This window comes from Lepisosteus oculatus, chromosome 6, assembly GCF_040954835.1.
Source record: "Lepisosteus oculatus isolate fLepOcu1 chromosome 6, fLepOcu1.hap2, whole genome shotgun sequence".
Lineage (NCBI taxonomy): Eukaryota > Metazoa > Chordata > Actinopteri > Semionotiformes > Lepisosteidae > Lepisosteus > Lepisosteus oculatus.
The window spans coordinates 27108057-27136022 of record NC_090701.1 but is presented as its reverse complement, the minus strand read 5'-3'; the positions used below and the strand labels follow the sequence as shown (position 1 = coordinate 27136022).

The 27966-nt window shown below is 37.3% G+C and overlaps 1 protein-coding gene across 1 annotated transcript; it reads right to left on the bottom strand.

The window, feature by feature from the left end:
- On the bottom strand, positions 1–27766 carry LOC102695596 (DNA topoisomerase I mitochondrial). The gene is made up of 22 exons (XM_006634167.3): positions 27598–27766; positions 26121–26332; positions 25092–25179; positions 24950–25008; positions 22892–22961; positions 19744–19769; positions 19398–19505; positions 18845–18905; positions 17870–18378; positions 15136–15251; positions 14747–14868; positions 14379–14501; positions 13596–13783; positions 12979–13123; positions 12289–12432; positions 11563–11748; positions 10995–11063; positions 10746–10860; positions 4954–5081; positions 3326–3420; positions 3004–3153; positions 1–679 (listed from the first exon to the last, which is right to left on the bottom strand). The coding sequence occupies exons 2-22, from the start codon at positions 26249–26251 to the stop codon at positions 577–579; spliced, it is 2736 nt and encodes a 911-aa protein (XP_006634230.3). The 5' UTR covers positions 26252–26332; positions 27598–27766; the 3' UTR covers positions 1–576.
- Positions 27767–27966: the final 200 nt, after the last annotated feature.

Sequence of the window (27966 nt, the reverse complement as noted above, 5' to 3'; positions counted from 1 at the left end):
GCACTAAAAGGCATTCAAATGGTTTGGCTGCAGTTTTCGTGCTGTTCTTTATTAAGGCATGACAACATGCTGAGGTTCTACAATCACTCTTCTTTTAAATTCACTGCACAATTCACAAAACAGGGAACAAATCTCATACAGAAAACCTTTTCTTCTATTATTTAAGGTCCACATTTTTATGACAGACAAAAGAAATCCAAAAGACAAAGACAAAAAGCAAAATAAAGGAGAAGAGAATTTCAGTGCAAAACTGTAAAAATGTAGCTAAAAATATTAAGCACAAAATAAGATATATGGCCTGTGCATCTCAACTGTGACTGTTGACAGAATAACAAACCTTACACAGATTATTTTATTATTGTGAACAGCGAGTTACAGGGGAGCTGCAATAACTGAATGAAAACGTCTTGTGCCGACAAGTCACTGGATCCTCTATCTCCTATCTCAGTTAAGTTTAAAGTGCATACTTTACAGAGTAAATAATCTCTGAAATAAAGCTTACTCTTAGAGTTCTATTTGAGCACAAAGTATGCAGTCCACAACCCTTTCCCAGTTGATCCATTCGTCTGTACATTTTCAGAACTCATAGTCTTCTTCAGTCATGTCGATTGCCCATGCAAACTTGTCTCTCTGGGTTTTGTTATAAACTTTTTCTATTGGTACTCCATACTTCTTACACCTGTTAAAACAAAAATAAGAAAATAGCAACATGAATTCATAGTACATCAATACTATAATGTATGTTTCTGGAAAGTAACAAAAATAATTAAATAACAGAAGTATTAACTTAAATGTACTGCTATTTATTTACCAGAAATTATTATTTTTTTATCTACAAGCACAAATACCACATGAATATGCAAAATCTATGTGATTAGCGCAACTGTATTAATTGATTATTATGATACTTTTAGTCCTTGTGGCACTTCTAACTTTTACAATCGAATTCTGCATTAATGTGAATGAATGGCATGACAGATTCTAAAGTTTTAGATTTAAAATAACTTTAATGTCCATAAAAGGGTGACATTTATTCAAATCTGTAGTCCTTCAGCATAGAAAGACCTGTGCCAGAGCCACCACACATATGAAAAAGTAAGACAGAATGCAAATGAGAGGAGGCTGTTAGGCCCATTACGTTCAGTAGCTAAATCAAACTAAAATTGCCTCCAGACATTTTTTAGAAATGCCCAGAATTTAGATTTCAACCACCTGGCTAAGAAGCCTTGCTCACAACTATTGAGCAAGTTTTATTTTCCACGCTAAGTGAATTTTCTTTTAGTTTATATGTGGTCTTTGTCTTTGTTTTGCTACACTTGAATCAAATCTCTTTTCTCAATCTTCTTTGTTCCCGACTGATGCAATCTAGCTCCCTTAACATGTTGGACAGTCGTCCAAGACCAGGAATCACTGCTGTCATTCTTCTCTGAACTCTTTCATTATTGCAGTATGGTGACCAAAACTGAACACAATATTGTGTGTGAAGTCTTACTAGTGCAATGTAAATCTTAACTATCTCTTTCTAGGATTTAAATGGAATGTTTTGCTTAGCATCCAATATGTTAGTTTATTATTGCTTCCCTATACAGCACTGTCTTGATATGGACAGGAATCCACACGAAAAAACCTAGATCTATCTGTGTATAGCTTCCTACAGCTCTGAATCATTTGTATTAAATGTACAGTGTATGTTCTTCTTTATATTATATAGTATGTTCTGCATTATATAAATTACAGATTACATAGATTTAATTTGCCAAGTGTTTGCCCAATCTGCACCTGTCTAAATCTTTTTTATAATTCCCTTTCTGCTATTCTAATATGGCTAGTATATTAAATAGTTGATATAGATCAGGAAAAGCAATGGGTCCTTGTTGCACATCACTGTTTACATCTGCCTAATTTCAGGTTATGCTCCTTAATATCATGCTCAGTTTTCCCGCATGTCCCATCAGTCCTCCCATTTTCCTGCTGGCCGTCACTGCCCAGACCAACTTCCAGTAAGGCTCAGAAGCAAGCTCTTGTGTGATGTGCATCTTCTTTCCTGTATATGTGAACCTCTGGTCACCAATTTCTCTTTCCCTCACCGTTCTAAAGCCTCCTGGCTGCTTGTGGTGTGTACATAATCTCTTTATAGGGAATCAACAAGTTACTGCACCTCTTCTAAATTTGTGCTGCAGTGGAGATCGACAATCTGGGTCTTAAGCCTATGGATCATTCACTCAAGGTGCTTAACCAGTTGATAGCATTTACAGATGAACTCCCTGGACGTTTCTGTTTTGAAAGTTCATTATACTGCAAACCATACACTGCAATAGCCCCACATTAACATTGATTACATAGTAAACAGATAAATAACAAATTAATTAAATGTCATTTTCAATAAATCGTGAATCAAAAAACGAAATTAATCTTATATTTAGAATTCAAATTATTTAAATTCTACACTAGATTATAAATATGAAGATGGTGGAAAACATGAGAGGAGGAGAATTAAACCACAAGTATTTTATAATTTTATATTGATTAGATAATTATAAAGCATGTCAAACGATTGACTATTATACACACCTGTACAGAGACTGTAGTAAGAAATAGCTAAGTGGATTGTACAGAATGTAATGTGAAAGATGTCTAAAAGAATATCACATAAAATGCTTAATTCCAGCGAAAATCTTTAATTCCTAGGTTACTTTTAAAAGTAATCTAAAATGTAAATACGTAAGGCTGCCTATCTGCTTCAAGTGAAAACAAATGTTCCTGAAGATACAATCATTAAAATTGTATATTGAATATAGGTAATTCAAAATTAAATCCAATAATGAATAATCAAATGTTTTATAATTACGGTAATATCAAGAAATATCGGTTACACTGAACTATCATGTCTTTTTGATAAAGATAGGCCAAATAGCATCAGTGTTTGTAATCATTCTAATTTAAAAAAAAATAAGGCTGATACAGACAGAAAAGCAATCAACACAAGACAAACTCGCAAGTTACCAGGCCACAGTGATCCTTGGGTCGAGGTAGTTGAGTTTGGACGTCCCCAGGGCGATCTGCTTGTTCTCCTCTCGGTCTGTCGCCTGGAGAATCAGCTTCTTGAGCTGCTCCTCCAACCTCTTCACTAATTTCTCCTTCTTCTCAACCAGCCTAATAGAGGCAGAAGAGTAACACCACTATATAATGTGTAAACATCTCTTCTTTCATGGGATTTTCTTCCTTATCCATTGGTGAAAATTTTTTTGCCTTCTACCACCCTGTAACACAAATAAAGCTTCTTAAAAAAGGGTGTAAGAGTGTGTGAGAGTTTGCCCATTCTCACTTCTTTAGTTTATCACTTGGTTCCCTGTTGTATTCCTCTTGGGCTTTTTTCAGGTCCTTCTTTGCATCCTCCAGTTGCTGCTCTTTCTGTGCAATCTGCAGAAAACGGGGAACATGTTCAGATGTAGCACATGCTGTGTCTGGCATAAGGGAATCGTGACCATCTCCAAACAACCAAGTGACTATAGACTTTTTCTATAATTCTTTCTGTACGGAAACATTCCCAAAGGGAAATCCATATTGTGGAAAGGCTTGCAATTAGTTTTAATTTAACAATGCACAATAATGCTAACTGCTGTAAAGGCCATCAGTTATGTCCACTTCTATATTATTTTCAACTTTCGTGAGCAGGGGTGCCCAACAATGGCACACAAAGTGCATGTGGCTCTCCAGCTGTGCTTCCCATTTAGCTTTCAAAGAAACAAGCAGCATGCAAGCTCTTCCTTCATGACTATTTTCAACCATTGAGCAGAACTGAAAGCCAGTCAAAGTAAAACTATAATGAATGGTGCAGGTGTAGAATTTCTATCCTAATGCCCAGTATCGTGACCTTTCTGTAAGGGGTGCCAATCCTATGAATGAGATGTTAAACTGATAATTTGACCACTAGGTCATTAAAGATCCAATGGCAACTTTTGAAAGAGTAGGCTTCTTTTATTCCAGTTACCTGGCTACATTTCACTCAGACCTACTGTATGCAAAGTTCTCATTTATTGGAGAAGCAAATTCTCACTTCTCCAAAGGATCTGTTATGCAGTGGGGCTGTCGGCACAAAATTGGTACTACACATCAGTGGTGAAGCGAGTTCCAATATTATAAAGCTTTGGGATAAATGGTGATATATAAATGCAATTATTTTTAAACTGACAAATGAGGGGGTACTCTCAGAGCCTTCATATCTCTGACAAAACTGTGAGGTTACAAGCTAGCCTAAAAAAGCCTTTTCTGCAGATTTCTAAGCTATTATCTTTAGGCAGCCCTTTTCTACACTACAAAGCCCCTTAAGAGAGAACAGAATATTTTACATTCAATAATTTAAATTGTGTAATATTCTTTATGAATTACAAAACTAAAATGTTAAACCAAGTATTTGATATACAACAACCTCTAAGACTGCTGTTGAAAAACCACATTTATGCTCCATCATTGTGACATGTGTTTTTGAAAAAAATGTTTATTTTTTTATAAGGATTTTTTTGGGGGAATAATTTTATCTCACTGAAAGGTTAGATTTCTCTCATATTTTCAGTGTAAGATCAAGCTGATAAAACAACAAAGACATTTTTTCATAGCCTTTTTTGCTCATCAAGGGTGCCAATAAATCTGGAGGGCACTGTAATTTTTAAACAGCTATTGTGGGATTGAAGAATTTAGTCTGTATTTTATTTACCTACAAGTATTTTAGCCAGAGCACTGGGACTTTCAACTACAATGCAAGCATAGAGGGCCATGTTTCCCATTCAACTGGTAAAGAGCATCACATATATCATAATACTAGTTAAATTAGTGTTGCTTTTATTCCATAAGATGTCACGGGACTATGGAAGAGCAGATATATGTAACATCCTAGTCTTGACTATACTTCAATGACAATACCATAGACAGAAAAAGAACTTGAGGTTGATTTACCTTCTCCTGAATATTCTGCATGGATTTTTCAAAGGTCTTTGGTGCTGCTCTCTGATGGTTGCAGAGAATGGCCACAGCCCTGTTTGCCCGATTGTAGGCCAGGATCTTCTCTGCCACAGTCTGGTCAGCTTAAGATAGCAAGACAGAACACCCCTATAGATTTTAATCATGCTTTGCTGGCATCTTCCAGACAGCTCTCAAAAATAACCTAGTAAAAATTCATTAGTGTACAGATGCAGCCATTCAAAATGGGTGGGGTATTTCGTGGTATACCCCGGTGGGCGTGTCGCGGTATCACGCAGTATCACGGGGTTAATCGCGTCATTTGACGTCATGCTGGAAAGTATCCTTGTAAAACCGCCAGGAGGAGCCAATAAAGCTTAACCTCTCATGTACAGCATTTGAGCTTTTAAATTTAAACTGTGTATTACAGCATGTTGGTGGCATGTTACCAAATGTTGGTATATTTTATGAAAGCAAGATTGCTCAGTTGGACAAAAGTACACAACCTACCTTTATCAGAAATATTTATGCATCAAAGCCTTTACCAAAGATATTACTAATAGTATTAATAATGAATGACTTTGGACAAGCTGTATACTCAAAGTATAATTTCTTTAGCACATTTGTACAAGCACTTGGAATCTGTCCAAGGCCTACTTTGTCAGGCATTTTCTTTTACTTCAACGGGCATAAAAACTCCCTTGCTTTTAACAGGCCGTTTCATAATTTCTAACTACGAAAATTATTTAAACTGCGACATTTATAATTCAACTAGAGCTCATCAACTAGAGCAGGTTTAAAAATGTGTTTTTTGATTCACAATCAGACAAATGCAACATAAACTGATATCTTTGTCTTCTAAGCATCTTAATAAACTTTCAGCATAGCTTATTCCCCGTTTAGATTTATTTTTCTTGGGATCTTGGGATCAAACTTGGAAAGATTAGATTGTAATCATTTTTATTTTTTAAATACGTTTTAGAAAAATGTAATCTATACTAAAAAGCTGTACACCACCTGCTATAAAAAGATACATATTGTAATACTTTCGGGTTCAGATAGGACAGACATGAGAACTCAGACTTGCGGAGTTAAAGCAAGTTAAAGCCTTGATTTTATACATCACCTTTAAAAGGGGCATCTCAAAGCAAAGTAAATACCCAACACTGATTGTACCCATCTGTCATGCTAATAAAGCACCTTGAATTGAATTGAATTGAGGGAGAGAGGGGGGGGAGGGCAAGCGAGAGAGCCAGGACAGACAGGCAAATAAGATACACTCCACAGACATTCACAACAGCGACATATCATAAAACGTTTGTACATATAGTTAAGTTATTACTTGGTTTTCAAAGTGCAATGAAATACAATATTGTTGTTGTTGCTGTTATTGCAGTTTTTATCCTGTAAGGTGTTTTGAGAAGCCACCTTTAAAGCCGATATATAAAAGCGCTGATTCTTATGGAATGTGTTCCGCCAGGGATTCAATTTTTTTTTAATTGCGTATCTAAGGAAATAGCAGTATAACCTTGTTCATACACAGTGGCATGTTACATTGTTAATTTGGGTGTCTCCTCTTGCCAGAAAGCTCTAAATTGCATTTTGAGTGCGGTTTTTGACTTTTTTTAAATTGCAACCCATAAATAAAGCTGATACTGTTTAGACTTTGAATTATTTTAAACTGTATTACAGCAGCACAATGCACAATGCAACGTAAATTGCAAAAATGCACTTGGAATCTGTCCAAGCCCTACTTTGTCAGGCATTTTCTTTTACTGCAACAGACATAAAAACTCCCTTGCTTTTAACAGAGCGTTTCATAATTTCTAACTACGAAAATTATTTAAACTGCGACACTTATCTATTAAACCAGAGCTCGAAATATCACAAGGATCCCAAAGAGCACAGCAAAGACTATATTAAAAGAATCGCGTCTCTAAAGACATTAATAAGATATAATTATATTTGTGTACTGCGACAGGGCTGTGTAGGGCTGTTTCACCTCTCTCTTCATGTGACTCTATTCAAAAGCCATTTAGCAAAAAGGGGATGAGAAGAGTGACAAACTAGTATACTTTAGATCTTTTTTTCTGAACCGGGGAAAATCTAATCTTGTCTAACAGGAATGTTTTGTTTGTGGACAGACTGTTAGACTAGAGGAAAAGAGCGCCTCCTTCTACGAAGCATTCCGTTGATCCGATCACAAATTATTTTCCAGTCGCACGAAGTAAGGGTTGAGAATCTCCGATTCACCATGCTACTAATAGTTTCCCAGAGATGGCAAGGCAAGGCACTTTTGCCTCTGGACCCATCTAAATTTACAGACGTGGTCCACCCCCAGTAAATTTCAAAAGTCACAAGATTTCGAAGCACGAGGGCGGTGTAGTGGTTGGCTCTTGCTTTCCTGTCCAATGAAAGGCAGGTTCCTTTTGCCGAAGTCGGGAGACATTAGAGGCTTGCCACACCCGGACTGTTAAACCAACGCATTAGCACGTCAAAGCCCATTGAGGAGCCGGGCATTACAATTGTTTTGTCCCTTGATTTACTGATCTGCATTAATTACAGAAATCGAGTTCCTGCTCTTTGCAGACGACCTGGTCCTGCTGTCGCCCACAGAACAGAGGCTGCGGCAGAACCTGTCACTGCTGGAGCAGCACTGTCAGACCTGGGCGCTGACAGTCAATCTGGACAAGACCAGAGTTATGGTTTTCCAGAAAAAAAGCCAGACCTCAGGGAAACAGGTACAAATTCACAATTAACAACAACACATTAACACCTAACAACGGGAGCAGGGCCGAATTAGGCCAGTACCCACTATTGTTAAACATACAGAAAAGAATATTAAAGTATTGCTTTAGTATTAGCCATACAGAACACTAAAGTGCCCCTTTCCATTCAGCGGGAGTCTGAGCCACTGTGTCCTATCTTCTGACAGTCGCTGCTGTGAATGTCTGTAGAGTTTATCTTATTTTTAGTACTATATTTTTATATTATATTCCCTATTAATCAAACTCTAAGAGTATGTATCTGCTTGTTCCCCCCTCCCACCCCTCTGTGTACAGTAGAACCTGCTGTCCAGCCAGCACATGTCCACAGACATTCACAACAGCGACATATCATAAAATGTTTGCACATATAGTTAAATTATTAGTTGTTTTTCAGGAAGTTAAAAAAAACACTTGAATTACTTATCCAGTCTCTCGAAATAGTTATTTTTCAAGCAATGCAACAAATGTCGGGCAATGTGTTTTTTTTTAATCCAACATTGACAGCCACATCTTAAATCTTGTCAGTCAGCTCTTTTTTCTCTATCACCTTAAGGACAGCACATACAAGGGTTAATTGCAAAATGGACCGTGCAAAGAAATTTAAAATAGTCTTCTTTAGGTGTGAGGGCAGGAGTGGATCGCAGAAGGCATAATCAGCAAATTAGGAAAACAAAGAACAGGACAGGTGAGACGTTTATCCAGAGAGCGAGTGATCAGAAAAAGGAACAGCTGTTACGCCCAGGTTTTACTCTCTCTCTCTGCTGAATGAATAAAAGCATTTTATTAAAAACGCGTTTGCGTTTGTCTGGGTACTTACTTTGTAATCTGTGGTTTACATCTACTGTATTGCTTTGAGATTCCACTTTTAAAGGTGATATGTAAAATAAAGTTTTTTATTATTGTTATAGAGAAACATGATCAGATTTTCCCTGGTTCAGAAAAAAGACGATTAAAATCTGTAATCTTTCCACTTGTGGAAAAATACAAGTAGTTTCTGCTTTGTGTAAGGATGGTATCAAAAAGTAATCTAAGTGGTGAGAAAGGTGTGCTCCTCAAAGCGCTTTCCAGGATAAAAACAATAACAACAATAGTGTTAGGCTGGGCAAACGATTTTTTTATAGAAATACAAAATTAGATATAATTATGTGTTCCGGCTAATACATTAACGAGTACAACCCCCCTCTCTGCGGGAGTGCTGGCTGTGACGAATTAAACTGGTTTCACAGGTATTTTCAAAGTAGAAGGGGGCGAGATTTCCAGCGAAAGACACCTCCCCCCTCCAAAACCAAGGAAGTACAGTACTTACTCGTTAAGAAAGCTAGGCTACTCAATGAAATCGCTTTAACATGCTAATGCATTGGTGTAACAGTCCGGGCGTGGCAAGCTTCTAATATCAACTCGACTCGATTGGAAGACAATGAACATATTCTAGCCCTAAATGAATTAATAGCAAACATGGTTTACATAAAAGACATTTTTCCAAAAAAGTTTATAATAATACGATCTATAGTTGAAATCTGAGCCTAAATAAAAAGAAAAAGCATTTTCAGAGAGCAATTACACTGTGTTTATGTAGAAAAAGTGATTAGGTTTATGAGCAACCTAATTACTTATTCGTTTAAAACGCTATATAAAATAAAGTTTATTATTAATTTGCTGGACAGAGCAGTGAACATTATTTTGGATAAGACAAAGATAACGATCCTGATCAGTTTAGAAATCTGTGTACGCTGTAAGGTTTTTACCTCTTAAACTTTTAAAATACACGTTTCGAATAGAAATAAATCATCTTCCTGGTACAGTATGTATAGCAAACCAGCACGTCTTTTTTCTCCAATCAGAGGGGTTAGACGCTCGGTTAAAAGCAAAGGAGATTGTCTGTTATAGTGGACATATAAGACAGACTGGCGCCAGACCGGGAGAATGCCCGCAGCGTAAAAGAAAATGCCTGATGAACTAGGGATTGGACAGTTTCCAAGTGCTTGTACAATCGATGGAAATGTTCAAATAAATGTGCAAAAGAAATAAACAAAATAATCATTTATTTCTTTATCATACTGGCTAGCTAATGTCCTCTCTTTGCTAGTTAGTGCCTGTGTTTCTGTGTTGGGTAGCAACGGGTGACTGTTCTCAGGTGGAAGATGTAAACAGCTTAATTTTCATGTTAAATAATTTTTTTAATTCATTCTATACAGCAATCGCATATTTGGGTACCGTTTCATAAAACTTTCATGCTTAAAATGTTTAAGGAGAAATGGAAGACTGGTGTGTATTTTTTCTTTAAACTACCAAGACCAGCCATACACAATACAGTTTACGTACATACAGTAATGTTTATGTTCCTAAATTAATATCGTTTATGACCTTCAGATGCGTTATGCTCCTCTTCTTTTTATGCTCAGCTACTAAAATTTCCCTTTAGTGGTAAAATTCCATATAAATATTCAAAACTAAGCGGATTAAAATGTGCACAGTAAAGAAATTAAATGATTAAATCTTTTCACTACCAACCAATCCACCACGAGTGCCCCTGTCGGTCATTTTGGCCAGCCAATCACCTTGGCTTGTGGGTAGTTTACCGTACCGCAGGTTTGTACCGCGCATTTTGAATGGCTGCATCTGTACATTTACGCCCCACAAAGAAGCTGTGTGCTCCAAGATTTCCCATCCAGCCAAGGTACTCTCAAAATACATTAGTGATTATGAATTGAGTCAACTGAAGTATTATTTCTGGAGTGGAAGAAAAGGAAGGATCTGAAGATTAAGAAAACCTGATCAAGAAAATTTTAGAATATTAGTGGCTTAATGCAGAACTGCAGGAAAAGTGGAAACATTGTACCACCCGAATACCATTTTAAAATTTAAATTGGCTATACTTTCAGAATATTTACATACAGTACTTATATAAAAGTTTTAGATAATTAGAAATGCTGTGGAGATAAAGTTAGACATCAAACTAACTTAGCTTTTTCAGTTTAAGACCAGAGGTCAAAACAGTTATATATGTTGAAATACACATACGATCAGTCAACTTGTTCAGCTGCTGTTGTAGGGTGAAGGAAGCGTTATATGTTCGGAACACCTTGGCTGTCAGACCATCCATTGATTCCTGTAGGGACTTGTTTAAGTAGCTAGTCTGGGGAAAGAAAAAAATAAATGGTCTGTGGTGTCACATGTAAAGAAAAGACAAAGCAAAGGAACAGAAGTCCAGATTGCTTGGCAAACTGAAAAAGATAACAGCATGATGGCACAAATAAAACACGCACTCACAGTGATTCTGTCAAACAAGTCATCATCTGGGTTCTTGTTGTCCATAAATAGCTTTAAATTCTTGAACACCTGTTTGGGGGATGATCAAAATCCACAATTACAGTTAACAAAAATGCAAAGACCTTCTTTTTGTCATCAGAATAGAAGGGAGATAAATTTTACAGAGCACAGGGAACAATACAGCTGGTACCTCACTGAATCTTGGGGTTTGTTTCTTAAATGGGACCTGCAAGTCAGCTGAAATGCCATTGAGTCATGCAAATTATTTAGAATGCTATATAAAATAAGGTAAAACTGGAGGGAAAGTTAAATGATCTTGCATTAAAGGATAGTACACTTACGTACTTAGTATCAAAGAAACCAATTTGGTGAAAAAAAAATCATTTATAATAAAGTTAATAGAAATGAAGTTTAAGGTCTTTGGCAAGTAAAATAATTAAAAAATGCTGGTAGCACAACATCCTCATGAATGAGGCAGAAACTGAACTAAATTTGTTCAAACAGCAGCACTGCAACCCATGCCACTGCTTAAGCCCCATGACTGGAGATTTGTCAGAAGACAGCTTACGGCTTTCTCTACAGGCACTTGGTTGCAGTAGCGGATGGAGTCCTTGCCCAGGAAGTCAAACACCACCACGTGATCCTGGCCATCCAGCCTGCGGTGCAGTGTAATGTGCTCCACTCTGAGAGAGCAGCATCCCACTGTGTCCGCTGTCTCCCCCTCCTCCTTCTCATTGCCTGCTCGCAGAGCCAGCTGGGAAGACGCACACAGTCAAACAGAGGCATCACACACCATACCTCATACCACAGGACCTCAGACATGCCAGTTCGATAGCTGGAAACTTACTTGTCAGCTGCATACTTGCTCAGAACTGGACATTGTATCATACAGTGGTGACACAAAACACAGTTTACTGGTTTACCTTGTCCTCCCTTTGTAATAGACATTGCAAACACTGGAGTTTTTAAACACCAAAACTTTCAAACTTTTAAAGAGAAAGCACTTAGCCATTTTATAAAAAAAGGCTATCAGCTTAAAAAACCATGGCTGAGTAACTTTTTCCCTACTCCTTCAAACCCTTTGCATAAGAAAGAGTCTCCTCTTGAGGAGTTAAGGCTTGTTTGACATTAATGCTCAAAGCTATGCAGGGCAAACTAAAGAGTGAATCTTGAAAGAAAACAGCCTTAGAAAATGTTCACGTCAGCATGCTCAACCAGTACTACTTAGCAATAAACACACATCTGACTATAAGGTATGATTGTGGGAGTGCCTTAATAAACATAAATAAGGCACCTTGTCTATGAAGTATATAGCCACTCCTCTTTGCCTTCTCTTCATTTCCCGAGCCTTCCAGTCTTGACGGTATTGATGCCGAATCATGTCCACCTTGTCCTTCAGTTTCCGAGCTACTTCATACTTCTTCCAATCCTTCTCTCCCTACACAGAGACAGACCAGCACACAACCTTTCATACAGTGCAGGTTCACAGATGTGTGATCTGAACAAGATGTCTCCATATACACCTTCTGTTGTAGAAGCAAATCAATAGCAAAAGCAGCAGTCTGGCACAGTCAAAGATGACAACATTGTCTTCGGATCACTACAGATCACAGAGACCAAGGAAGTCTCTCCCTTGTTTGCAATTAAAAAAAGTTATTTTTGAAACTGCAGATTTGTTCTTGTATACCCTATCTAAAAATCCTAGAAAATAAAGAACCTTAGTCTTGACCAGATGGGTGGAATCTTAAATTTGCACTTTACCAATCATTCCCACCACAACGTATTTCAACTGAAATGTAAGCCTACATGATTTTGCAGCATAGAGAAAGATTCCTGCTGCCAACATGTATTATAATGCAGAGTCTTTTTTACAGTTGTGGAGTGTGGCATTTCCACAAAAAGAAAAGTAGAACACAACTACATTTCAACTTTGATTCCAAACTCAAGACGCAAAGAGCCACAACCTGTGGCTGTGCTTCCTGACCTTGAGCTTGGAGCTGGGGTTGAGCATGATGTACTTGATGCCCCCTTGCACGTTCTCCACCCAGGAGGCCAGCCAGGTCACGGTGTTGTCATGCTGGACCTTCTTCCACTTGTGACCCTGAGGTGGCACAGGGATCTTGGATTCTCTAGAAAGTAGTAAAACAGAAGTGGGAATCACAATTCTAGGCCAAAGGCTGTCACAAATATCCATTCTTTGACCTTCAATAAGAGGAAAGGAAGTGGTTAACAGGGAAATAAAAATAAAAAGTAAACATGAAAACAAAGGCTGGATTAGCACTTTGTGTACATTCAGTCTTTACAAGTAAACAAGTATATTTAACTAATAATGGACTAAAACTGAAAAAATGTGTTCCAAACATTATCTCCATTTAATTCCTGATTAAATTTTTACACATTGGTGAAAGCAGAATCTAAAACAGAAGTTTAGAATGATTACACAAGAATTTCACTGCACTGATTCTCCTGCTCTAGAATATTTTAATGGGCAGGTACCTTAATAAATTCCAAGAAAAAAAAACAAAGACCTGGAACAACAATACCACAGATGTCATTTTCCAGATTAAATATCCTTAGTACTGTCCAGCCACTCGCCCTCACTTGCTGCAGTTGATGATGACATCCTCTGGCTGAATCCTCCTTTTTAGTTTGCCCATCTTGGGGTGATCCCCTCGACCCCTAAACAGTCCAGGGGGCTCAATTTTGAAGTTACCGATCTTCTCTCGATGACCATCCAGGAGACAGTACCCATACTCCTCTGTCACCATTTCTGCTGCCTTCTTCAGTGCCTAACAAATTCAGACCATATGCACATCACAGCCTGCCAATAGGTGGTGGTACGTTTTAACACGAAGAGAGTGTGGAAATGTGTCCTTTAATTAAGATTAAGATCTAATATCACGTTATTGGCCATATACAATTTCTTGTATTAGGAATTTGTCTTTTCGCATACTATCCATGAGACACACAGACAGGGAGAGAAGCTTGGGGTCAGAGCGCAGGGTCAGCCATTTATACGGCACTCCTGGAGCATTTGGGGTTAAGGGCCTTGCTCAGGAGCCCAATGGAGTAGGATTCCTCTGCCAGCTGCGGGATACAAACCGGCAACCTTCCAGCCACAGGTGCAGATCCTTAGCCACAATTTGTCAAATATGCACTTGTTTGTCTTTAGTGTGGAAACTCTAAATCTTATTTAGTTCATCCCTTTGCACCACTCCAGACCTAACCCAAGGAAATTAAAGACAAACATCTTTGTCCATAAGGTCTAGCCTCCTCTCAGGTTGCCAAACATCCATGTCAATATGTCCACTGGAGGTTAAGCAGAACTTACTTTCTAGTACATTATACCATCCCTCAAATCCCCAGCAGTACAAACATTATTACTTGTTTCCCTTCTTTGGTCATTGCCTTCTTCTCCTCTGTCTTCTTTTCAAAGTACTGGTGTATCTCTTTAAAGTCACACTTGGACAAGTCCTTGATCAAGCTCTGCTCCTCAGCTGTCATTTCCTGGTAAAAAGGAGACAATTAGCATTGTTTTTAGTGTTCACATAAAAGTAACAAAAAAGCAAGGAAAGCAGTGGGTGATAGTACAGTAAGTAGGTACTGGTCTGCAACATTATGAAAACATTTTGTTTAGTGACCTAAAAATATATATTAACACTAAGACAAAAGATCACTGGTGATCTACTACTAGATTTATCCAGGCAGACAGTCAATAACTGATTACAAAAGTTTAAAATCAACATATGCACCTGCTTCCAGTCATGGAAGAAATTCTTCTGGAACACTTCTTTAGTGGTATACTCATGGTCTAACATCTTGGCATAAAACACAGCCACTTCCTCAGCAGTCAAACTGAGTTTGACAGGCTTGCCTGCAAATCAAAAAGCATTGAACCTGTATTAGTACAGCTATACCCACCAAACACCCCCTTATAATACACCATGGAGTTAAAATTTCTAATTCTCAGCACTTTCAGTTACTATTCCTGTACTAACAGGATTTAGTAAAAGCAGGAAAAAAATGTTTTTTTCCCAGACAAAATAAAATTAGCAGCTTTCATTTTGCAGGGCACTTCTAAGTACTGCCTGATGAAATAAATGTCAGAAAAAAGTAAAATAAATCACAGCCCATTACTCACCACTGTAATAGAACTTAACATTTTCAGGCAAAGGCTCATATTCTGATGCAAAAAGAGGTCCTTTGTGCTCAAGAAACTGCCATTTGGTGCCATCTGAAGATTGACCCTCCTCCCACCTGAAACACAGAAGTGCACAGCTCACTGCAGCCCTGAACCTTCACAATATATACACAGCTCAGAGTGGCACTTGGATCACCTGTAAGATAAACGACAGTAATAAACAACTATGAAATTTATGAGTGGCACTATATATTTTTTAATGAAAAGGAAATTTAATTACTATTTCCTGAAGCTGACACAAATTTAAAAAAGGGAATAAAGTAGGCATGTTTGAGAGTAAAGAGACTGATGTTTTCAAGATAGACATTTGCATTTGTACACATTCTGCTGTAAATCTGTGATACTGTGTAAAAATACTGAACTCCAGCAATCTGAAATGGACACAAAATACACCTAAGTACAAAATTCCCACTTCATATTGTTGCTTACCATCAAGAATGGTAATTTGTTAACCACTATGTACAGTTCCATTCACAAATTTGGGAATTCCTTGTACATGTAAGCTTTGGACTTAAAAGACCTGTTAATTCTATAGTGTATTCCTAGGTTAATATCTACTATGTCCGGAGCCAACTACATTGATGTCCAAGTTTGATGGCAGTCCAATATATTCTCTTTTTACAAGGAAAGCTGTGTACTTCCTAATAAGAGTGTTGGCATATTAAATATTGTTGTTTCTTTCAAGAGCTTTCCTAGTAGTGCACAGGTTTCAGAGCACAGATTTACCAAACTTTAAGCAGTGGTTCGCATATGTACTGCAACTTGATTTACAAGACAATGCACAACCACCACATCACATGTACAAGTTTTTCTAGTACCGTATAAGGGAAACTAAAGAGGCCGACATCATACATGATTTTATAAGATATAACAGCTATTCAGTCTTCATTATTAATAGAACAGAGGATACAGTGAAGTAGAAACAAATATCACTGTTATCCTCTACATAAGTATTGTTTCCAAACCTTTACAATAATTCGGAGAATGCAACTGTGCTCATAGCAACCTTACTATCTGATATGCAGATTCACTAAAGCTGTGCAAGATATGCAAGAGGCTCACAGCTTAACCATTGTGAGGCTTTCCTGGTGTAGTGAAAGGTAGACACAAGCTGCCATCACATTTAGACAAATGTCTATTACTTAAAAAAAACAGTTATTAAGAAGCCTATTACCTGAATGGTCGTGTTTTCATACAAACATTTAGATAACTCTTGAGATCACAAAAACATATTCAGATTAATGTTCATCAGACAGATCCAACTTGAACTGATATAAACAGTACCAGTACCTGTAGTTGCAATTAAAACTTGGTGTACACTGCATTCCACTTGCGAATATTTCAGACACTCATGGCCACTGCTGCCCACTACTGTGTCTGGTGTTGAGGCTAAATAATTACCTAAAGGCAGAAAGTATCTTAACTTTAACACTTAATTTACACGGAGCTCTATCCCTGCATTCAATGATGAAATCGGTAATGATCATATTATTTGTCGGGGGAAAATAATTAAAGACCTAGGTTAGTTCAGGTAACTTAAATAAAGACCAATCCGTATTCTGGAAACATAATTTCAGATATTTAGTTATATACACAGTTCTAGATTGGATTTTTATTCCAGAATTAAATGCAAAAACAGTAACATTCCAGAACCAGTCTAAATATTTGACTTTATCTTCATCGCTGCAGTCTTCACTGATCTCCAGTAGCTGGAACCAAGGCATGGAAAACTGTGTACCAAGCACACTAAGAGGCCTGTTAGTCTGCTAGACCTCAGGTAGCAACGGATCAACAAAGATGTCCCAAAGACACAGTTGATCATTCCAGATGTATAATTCGGTACACGGAATCAAAACACACATGGAGTCGATACAGCGGAGTCGCTTCAAACTGTAGGACTCCCGGTGCAGCATGTAATTTCGCCCCAGTGAAAACAAAGTTTTCGGAACCCGCAATTATACACATAACGGCAGATGAAAAAAATGACCTCCTTCATCTACAATTATTCCACCGCAAGGTCATCATCTTTACGAGAAAATAAAATCTTCCCAAGCTTCACGACGTATTTAAATTATCTTTAAATAACGATAATATAATGAACCTGTTTACAGTCAAATTTGACATATAATGTACATCCTATTCATTTTATCTTTTACATTTGGAACCTAGGTAACTCCAATATCTTTAAACGACGATCGTAATGTTTAATCCTATACATTTTTGTCCAAAGGTATATACATTTTTTGCCAAGATAAAGGTTTTCTACACACGCAAAATTTTTACATTTACGTTCAAAGGACATCGTAATTTTCTGGAAAACAACTGCTGTACTATATTGTCCTCTCTGTGTACATGTGGAGGTTTACTCAAAAACGCCAAACAATAAATCCACAGAAAGTCTGTGATTTATATATAAGGGAAAGTTAACTATTTCACCACTGTAAACACTAACTCCAGAAAAACTGAACCGATATTTTAACTCTTGAAGACATTTCCAGTATTTTAAGAGTAACAAAGTGTTACAAAAGTACAGTACGTAACGCAGACACCATGGCAAGAACACATGAAAAAAAAAGATTAAATACAATGAAATGGATCCTTGTGATCAAGTGTACACTGTGTGCACATCACTGTTGCACTATAGTCCGATTCAAGTTTGCTACCACACACTTACCATTTCCATTTATTTGCTTCTTCTTCCTGTTTCTTTTTCTCTTGTTCTTCCTTCTTGAGTTTCTTTTCCTTGTTCTCCTCCTCTCTGTTCTCTCTCTTCCTCTTTTTGGCAGTACCCCCTTCCTCAGGCTCATCTTTGGCAATTTTAGATTTTTTCACATCTTTTTTCTTCTCATCCCCTCTCCTAGGATTTCCATCCTCTTCCTTCTTTCCTTTGTGCAGTTTTCTCCTTTTTCTCTCCTCTGCTTCATCTATTTTCTTCTCCCTTGCCCTCTGCTCTTTGCTGTTGTCTGTGAACTTGGACTGCTGTTCCTTTTCTTTTTTTACTTTATTTTTCCCACTTTTTGAAGGCTTGTCCATTTTACTGTCCCTTGATTTTCCTCCCTCCTCCCTCTGTATCTCTTCCCTATTCATTGCGTTGTTACCATCCTCTTCCTCAGCTCCAGGGTCTGACTGACTGTCGCTGTGCTCTGTGGTTCCATCCCTTGTTTTGTTCGCTTTGCAATTTTTCTGCAGTAAATAAATGACTTACACTTAGAATAAAATAGTTTCTTTGCCAACTGGTGCACATCGGTGGGAGCTGCCATTTCAGTGGGGGTAACAAATTTTACGACAATCAACAGTAAATATTTTAAAAGTTAGGATTAATAATCTGAACAGTTATTCTGTGCTTTACATAAACTATAATACATCTTTGTTGGCTTCATTGTAAATTCAAGAAATGCTTTTAATTTACAGGAAGACAAAATGGAAAACATTAATTATTTTGCTATAATAACAACATAAGAATCATAACAAGAACTTAAATTCCAAATCCCTGACACTATGCTTTTTTATTCTTAGAAATGTGCTATGTGTTGGTTGTTATGAAATGTACATTTAAAAATTAAAAGCATGATATGTACAAGATAGAGAATGCCAGATTTGCCAGATGTATTTAATCTTGCTTTAGACAAACAAGATGGGTTAAAACTACCTCTTTCCTTTCGACTTTGTGAACCATTTTGTTCTTTTCCACATCTGATTTTTCCTCTGACCTGCATAGAAATACTTGTTACTGTATTATATTATGATATTGTACTTAATGATGTCACATTACTATAATTAAATATATTAAGTGAGGTAATTGCAGAGAGCAATTTGTATGCACACATTACAGAAATGTATAAAGATATATGAAATCAGACAAAAAAATAGTTTTTATAATTTTAATATTGCCCAAGTGACTGCCAGAGTAAAACTTCTCTACATTCCTATTATGACAAACATTTTCACCTATTTATGTTTACATTTGTAGGTTTTTGAAATGTTTTAAAAACTAATAGCTATCCAAAACGTACTTAAATAACCTACCAAAATGTTTTAATACTTGAAAGTGTTATAACTCAGAACTGCTGTATGTACATACTGTATTCCAAAGATCCACAAAACAAAAACATATTTCACTGAAACCCCATATTATTACTATCTTTCTTATCATTACTGAGGCACAGCGGGCCGAAGCAAATAATGGTTAAATGTCATAGTACCTTTCGTTTTGGTTCTCAGAGCAAAGTGCACGGTCACTGTGCCGCTCCTCTCTACTCACTGCGGAGATGTTATTATTCATATCCAGAAATCCTGGGGTCTCCTCCATACTGAAAGGCAATCACAGGTACTAGTTGGTTTTGTCATATCGCTCATGAAATTTAAATAAACTAATTAATGCTTAGTTTGAATAATCTTAAAATCATTTTCATGAACCCGATTAACTGTGATCAACACAACAGAAATAGTATTGAAGTGCTTTATTCCTAATTGGTAAACTTAATATGAAATGTTTTTTATTAGCAAATGTTTTCTAATCTAAATTTCTCAGCCCAAGTGACCACTTACTCATCATCAGAAACAGAGGAATGATCCTGCAAAAACAAAAGATACACTGGTTATAGTCTACTGACCCAACAACAGCTGCAAAACATAGGAGTGCCAGTATTACAACACACCCCTGCACCCTTGAATAGTTAATTCAAAAGGCATCCACAGGTTGTCACTCACATTTCTATTTTTACGGCTTTATTGCTTTGTGGTTGAAAATAATAACATGGCGTTTTAAAAAAAATCTGAATTAAACTGTTATCTCCTGTAAACCTACTTAATTTTGGACCGACAGATATGCATGGAAATAAAGAACATGTATTCAGAAGATTTATGGGTATATTAGAACATTAATTTGCAAGTTGTGAAAAGTGAGCCAACTTAAGCAGTGTGTTCTCCAACAAAATCAGAAATATTTACATGCTTATTCCCTTTCTAATCACCCCCAGACAAGGGTCACTCTTTCCTTACTCTTTCCTTAAGATGGATGGAATTGCCTACTATTAATTGTAACTTTTCTTATCTTCCCAAAAGACTAAAATCAATAGTTACAACCTAGCCATTGAAGACGAGTCATTATAAGTCAACAAATTTTAGAAGTAAAATCACTTCCAAAATTTGGTCTTGCGTCTTCAAGAAAGAATGAAGAATTACTGGGTTTGTAACATGGTAGAACGCAAATTGCAGAAAATGTATAGATTTTAGATTTATAGATGAAAATATGTAGCAAACTCTCATAACGCTTTTTATGGAAAACAAGATATAGTTTCATTAAGCTACTGGATCATGAAGTTGCATATATCTTCAACCTAATTATATAGTCAAAGACATATAGCTTGGTTTAGGTTTTTAATGATTGATTTGAATGCATAATAGAACTGCCAATTTAATATTAATAATAATAAACTTTATTTTATATAGTGCCTTTAAAGGTGGCTTCTCAAAGCACTTTACAGAATGACAACAACAATAAATAAAAAGACTACACAAGATAAAACACAATTACAATATACAGAGGAGACCGTGGATGGTGGTACTAAGAAAAGCAGAGGGGTGAAGAATGGAACCAGTTAAGTAAAGGCTCTTCTAAAGAAGAAGGTTTTGAGTCTGGATTTGAAGGAGTTTAGAGAAGGTGACTCTCTGATATGCTTGGGCAGAGAGTTCCAGAGCTTGGTGGCAGGAGAAGGCCCTGTCACCCATACAATGTAGACAGGCTTGGGGGACAGTAAGGAGATCAGAATAAGAAGAGCGAAGGCTGCGAGGTGGGGAGTAGGGCGATAAAAGTTCAGACAGGTACTGAGGTGCCAAGCCATGCAGAGCCTTATAGGTGAGCATGAGGACTTTAAAGTCCACACAGAATTTTCAGGAAGCCAGTGCAAGGACTCCAGGATAGGAGTAATGTGATCACTTGCACTAGACCTGGACAGGATTCTGGCTGCTGATTTTTTTACATACTGCAGTTTGTTCAAAGTAGATTTAGATACCCCAGCAAGTATAGAATTACAGTAGTCAATTCAACAGTAGAAAACACAAATGTGTTGATCAGCTTTTCAGCCATAGTTAGTGATAGCATAGGGCGTAGTCTAGCGATATTTCTGAGGTGAAAAAAAGATGTTTTGACAATATGCTGCACATGTGGGTTGAATGTTAAGCCAGAATCGAATATCACCCCAAGGTTTTTCAATTTTGACTGAAGCTCAAGTACAAAACCATCTACAGATAGGGTTACAGGACTGGCTTTACGAAGTTGATGGTGGGGGGGGGGGGCAATAAGCATGACTTCAGTCTTGTCACAGTTAAGATGAGGGAAATTTTGAGCCATTCAAGTTTTTTTAAGAGATAAGAGATAAGATCACTTTATTAGCCATATACACTTTCTTGCATGAGGAATTTGTGTTTTTGCATACCCCAGCTTGCTCTCTATGAGAGACAGACACGGAGAGAAGCTTGGGGTCAGAGCGCAGGATCAGCCATTGTACAGTGCCCCTGGAGCAGTTGGGGTTAAGGGCCTTGCTCAGGGGCCCAACAGAGTAGGATTCCTCTGCCGGCCATGGGATTTGAACCGGCAACCTTCCAGCCACAGGCACAGATGCCACCGCTCCGCCCCACAATGTCAGAGATGCAATTAGAATAGAGACAACCACATCAGTGTCAGGTTTGGTATGGATGTATATTTGAGTATCATCAGCGTAGAAATGATAGCTGAGGCCAAGTGGAAACATATAAATGCTGAAGAGCAAAGGGCCCAGTATTGAGCCCTGAGGAACACCAGACTTAATAAGACCAATTTCAGACCTATACCCATTAAGAGAGACAAAGTGACAGCGATCAGTGAGGTAAGACTTGAACCATTTGAGAGCAGTGTCAGAAACTCCAAACAGTCTCAGGACGAGAAAGTAAGATGCAATGGTCATCAGTGTCAAAAGCAGCACTCAGATCACGAAGGATGAGTATAGAAAGAGAACCATAATCAGAAGCTATTAGAAGATCGTTAGTAACTTTGATCAGGGCAGTTTCCATGCTGTGAAGTTGATGGAAACCAGATTGGAGGGGTTCAAAAAGGTTATTTGTTATGAGGTGGTTATGTAACTGAAATGTGACAGCACGTTCTAGAATTTTTGCAAGAAAGGGTAAGTTGGAGATGGGGCAAAAACTGTTAAGATTGTCGAGAACCATGTTAGGCTTTATTTGGCACGGGAGTAATGGCAGCAGTTTTGAGGACCGTTGGTAAGGATTCATTTATAATATTGAAGACAAAGGGACAGAGAGAAGAGAAACAGGACTGAAATAAAGTGGTGGGAATGGGATCTAAAATAGATGTGGTGGGTTTCATGTGTATAACTAGTTTATTGAGGGATGACGAGTCAAGAAGAGAGAGATTGTAGAAAAGGGAAACAGAAAAGTTGGATAAGGAGGGAGGAGGTATGGAAATTATATGCGTAGTGGAGAGAATGTGATGCCGGATGTTGTCAATCTTGGAACTAAAGAAATCTAAGAATGTGTTGCAAAGTTGCAATGAGGCAGTTGATGTGGTGGGGCAGTTTGGCTTTAGCAAGCTGTTGATGGTGGAGAAAAGATGTCTGGGGTTGCATTGGTGATTTTCAATGATGTGAAGTAGTTGGATCTAGCAGACACTATTGATTTAATGTGCAAAGAACAATCTTACCATTATTATGTTGGTTTTATCTTCACTATTTCCTAGTGCTGTTCTTTCAGGCCATTTGGACTTCTCATAACTACCAAATACAAAAATAGGATATTAAACTGAAGCACACACACAAGTAATTCTGTGAAAAAAAGTATTGCAAAAGGAAATTCTCATAAATCCATCAACTGAAATGAAACTATTGTACCTATTAAGAAGCTTAATATTTTCCATGCTCCACAAAGATCCACAAATGCCCAGAAAAAATGGCTTTCTCCCTTTCATTTTTTCTGTACTTATAAACCCATTACAGGCAATAACCCTTTCTCACTGCAGTTAAAATAATTTTGGAGTTGTGTTCCCTCCCCTGCCTTCATTGGATACTGGCCTTTTATGGTCTTTCATTTTCGAAGACCCCATCTGTACTCACAGGTATAATGCTGTGGAGAAGGAACAGGAGAGACTACTGTCGATGTGCTCATTGCATGGAGCTTCTATCGCAGTTGTCAGATTATAGTTTGGGTATTCTCCTGTTGAGGCCATACCACTGATAGAGAGTGGTGGGGGACATGCATTAATCCAACCTCCTCTCACATAAGGTCCATTTAACATGTTCTGTGGCCACTGTGGTACTTTGGACTTGTGAGGGAACAGTATGAGAACCTGCACCATCAGATAATCTAGATTTTGTTCCCAACCTTGCATAACTTGTTCAGAATAGCAGTAACATGAACCTGTGTATAACTGGGTTCCAGCACACCACTCCCTTGTTCAGCATTTCACTGCTAACACACAATTGTCTTGATTACTGTCTTCAGCCAACGATTTGCCATGGACCCCAGGCAGGTAGAGTCTTGGCAGCTGATGTGCTGATAGGTCCAATGCCTATTGCACAGTGCTTCTGCTGTAGTGCTCAGATTCCGGCAAACAGGCCCTTTGACTGGAGGTGTGTGCGTGTGTGGGGTTGGGGGGGCAAGGAAAAAATTCCAAACAAAAACAGAAAGATAACCTATAGTTCTGAAAGACCAATTCAGGTATGTTACCAGCATTGTCCAGGTAAGAAAACACCACAGATAATGTGAAATTCCTTCATACATTATAAGCAACTTTCAGTTTGGAACTCTCCTTAAGGACAAAATGAGAAGTGTGATGAATACTGTACACACATTTGGAATTTGGAGAACTACATCTGTGCAAATCAATAATGAAAAGGATATTAAATGCCATGCAGAGGTGGTATTTCAGAAATATTAATATGGTTATGTACATAATTAACTGATAAAAACATCTACAAATGACTGCAAATGTAACACTGGAAATGGCATCTGAATATTGAGAACACCATTCAATCCAAAGACTGAAACTTAAATTCACATATTCTGTTTACTACAGACAGATATTTCTAACCTAATTTACACAAATATAGACTGAAATTACATTATTAAAGGGGAACTGCAACTGCAATGCTATTTTCATATTTCTGGGTTAGAAAGAATCAGCATTGATGAGTGCATTTCAAACTACAATAAAAGTAAAATAACTTGTAAAACCTCCAATTTACATCACAAAATAGACAAAACTGCCAGGTATGTACAGCATCATGTTCTGTGATTCAGAACAAGGTAACAAAACTTCCGGTGATGTGTGCAGCCCTATGACATTGTAAATAAGTAGGCTTGTGATTACATCTCTTTCAATCCAATAAGAAATATTACTTGTTAACTCTGCATGCAGACCACATTAGGATATTTCTGCGGTGAAATGCCTGCTGCACAACCTGTGTTTATTTGTTCGTGCATCACATTACTTTAGTCATTAAGGAGACGAGTGAGCAGGAAGGGTCGCATCACATTGCAATTTATGCAAACTCAAATGCGAGTTTGAGAAAACATGGTGACTTACGGTACTTTCATTAAGTTCCCGATTTTGTGCTTAATTCAAAATTGGTAGTTTTTTTTCTATAACGTCAATGAATTTATTTGTTACAGAGATTTAATAACCTGTCTGAGAAACTGGGATTGGGGACTGCAATTCCTCTTTAATTTCCTTAAAATTCATCCACTGCAAAGGAAAGCTCACCTAACAAACCTGTGTTCCTGAACAGACTTCCCATGTGGTTCTGAGCACCGGGATTTCTCCTGAAAAAGCAAAAGTGTTATGTTCATAGAAGCATTACAAAATAGGTATATCTGGAATTAATACATCTGTTCTACTGTAATACCTGCTCCATCCTTGAACTTGTGCGTTTGATAGATGATCGGTCCTTGTTTTCATTTTTACTTTTTTGAGAGGCATCCTTCTTTCGTTTCCTGATGGTGAAAAATTCATAATAAAAAATGAGGCATTACCTGTTAAGAGCTGATTGCCGTTTATGCTTTTATTAGAAAGCTGTAATGCATTTTTTGTTTTGCTGACCTAGATGCATGTTTATTTGTGTTATTATTGATTTACTTAAGTTTTTATTTTAGAATACTTCACATTGCAGCAACTCAGTATCAATAAACGAATCACACCATTTTAAGTATAACTAGTGGGCAATTCAAAAGTAATTCAGTGAAAAAAAATATTTATTCGGAATGCTTTTCAAGAGGTGTCCAGTCCAGCAAAGTTTCATTTCAACACTGGGGCTGCACAATGAATGACCTCCAAGTATTTGTCATTTTAATATCAACTGCATTGATATTTCAGTCTTCACAGAAATAAAATGCGTGTAGATCCTCACATGGCTTTTAAGGAAAAAAGCCAAGATGAGAATATTTTTTTTGCACAGACTTCTCCAGTTTCCCTCTTCACTAAAACACTGCTGCTTCAAAAACAGCAGTTTATGATACAAAGTCCGCCAACAAGTATAGTGCAAGCAGCTCTATTCAATATTACAACTCATGATATTGTATTTAAAACCTCTATCAGGTTTTTAACTTCCTTGTGAGACATTCACTTGATTTTACTGCAATGTGGTTGCACTGGATTATGATTAGATTTCTCTCCTATATTTACCCATTGTAGTTTTGCGAGGGCCTAATTGCTAAAAAATATTTCCAAATAAGAGAAATTCTGAAATCCAGCACACGGTAAGAGATTATTTTTTCACCACTTCTTAAAACAGCTAAGAAAAGATCTAATCAAGAGAAAAGCTTAATGCGAGTTTTCAAGAACACTATTAATTAAGGATGCACTTAGAATGAAGACAAGAAAAAAATAAGGGATCCTCTGCAGTAAATTACCCATAGCTGAGTAAGAGAGGCCATACCTGTCAGAGGAGTTCTGCTCCCTTCTTGAGTGTGAGGAGGTTCCCTTTCTTTTCAATTCTCCATTCAGCAATCCTATGTCTTTCCGTACATCCCATCTGTCCTCTTTGATCACACTCCTGGGGTCTCCCATTGCACAGACCTTACAAAGGTCTTACACCATGAAATCCCTTCCTTCAGTAAACTCAGAAATTTACACCTCTTCCCTTTGGATCTGGTAAAATCCATTACACACTGAATCTGAGAACAGGTCTTATTTTTATAGAAATAACATTTAATATAACACAAGTATATTGTGTACTATAATAGAAAACAGTTCTTTTATTGAATCTGTAGGAGGCAAGAATCCTAAAATTTAACTAAATGTCTTTACCTCTTATTAACTCCAAGCACCTGTATATCAGTTATTTTATTTTGTAGCGATGTAGAGGAGAAGTAGAGAGGTTCTCAATGGAGGTTATGATACATTGCATAATCAATCGCAGAAGGGTAAGGTAAACCTCCAATATGCTTCTGTGTTAACTGGATTTTCTTGTGGTGAACGTCCAAGGTAAAACTGACTGAAGGTTCAAAAGTAACATTTTTTACTTTCCAGATTTCCACCTGGGTTTGTAACAGTAAAATCAATTACCATGAATTAACCATGCACTGCAGTGCTTAAAACAATACTTTCAACCGTAAATGTATTGACTGGTCCTTTTTGAAGCAGAAAAGGGCAAAACAAATATACTGTACAGTAAATGTATCCAACTAACATTAATAGAATATTAAATCAGGGAACATATTTAATACATCTAAAACAATGTACAATGTCGAGATTTACATGTACAAATTTGTAACACACAATTCCGTACAGTAATTTCGAAAAAGCCGTAAGTAATTGCATAAAATAGATAAAAATCGCATGAAAGCTGAATCCCTCAGGACTACAAAAACCGTTTTAATATCCAAATAACGGTGGAATGTAATTGTAATATTCAGAGTTCAAGTGGGCATTAATAAACAGTAGGAAAGTTAATGGTCAGACAAACAAAACATGTCGATATTTAAACAGTTTACCGCATGAAACGCACAAAATTTGGTTTTAGCAAGCACATTTCCTAATTCATGATACCAATAAGAAATCTATGTAGCTTAATTTCGGGGAAAAAATAGGCTAATGCCAAAATCATAAGAAATTGAAATTAAACACTTAACATTAAAACGTTTTAAGAAGAAGTTCATGAAATATCAGAATACACTAACAAAAAAAAATGAAAACTGTACGTGTCTAACACTTACATTAGCGCTACTTAAAATGTGTCTGCCTTTAATTATGTAGTAAGTGCCTTCGCTTGAAGTAGAAATACAGCTTACAACGCAAATTTTACGAGAAATGCGAGTTTTTAAAGATGTGGAAAAAATATCTCTAGGATAACAACGAGATCCCCTTTGGAGAAACATAACTTGTCCATGATTTGTTACGTGAATCATTCTTACCTGCGGCAGGAAACTTTTGCCGTTTCACAAGCGTTGGTCTTTAACTTTAGAGCTTCAGTCTCAGCTCTGCTCAACGCCAAATCGACGTATTGCGCAGACTCCAGAAACAGCCTTTTCACGGAACTACCAAAGGTGGTTAGGTCGTATTGTTTTCGGGTGTTTACTGAATTGTTCTTTTAATCTGAGGTTCTCTGGTACAGGCAACAGTAATTCCAGTATAGTTTAGAAAACTCACCCTATTTACCCTTCAACGTTACACTGCAGAAATATGGCTCAGTATTCACTATTGAAGATTCTTAAATATCCAATACGGCCATCAAATCATGCAATCTTTCAGCCTCATTATTACTCATTCACCTTTCGGCCTAT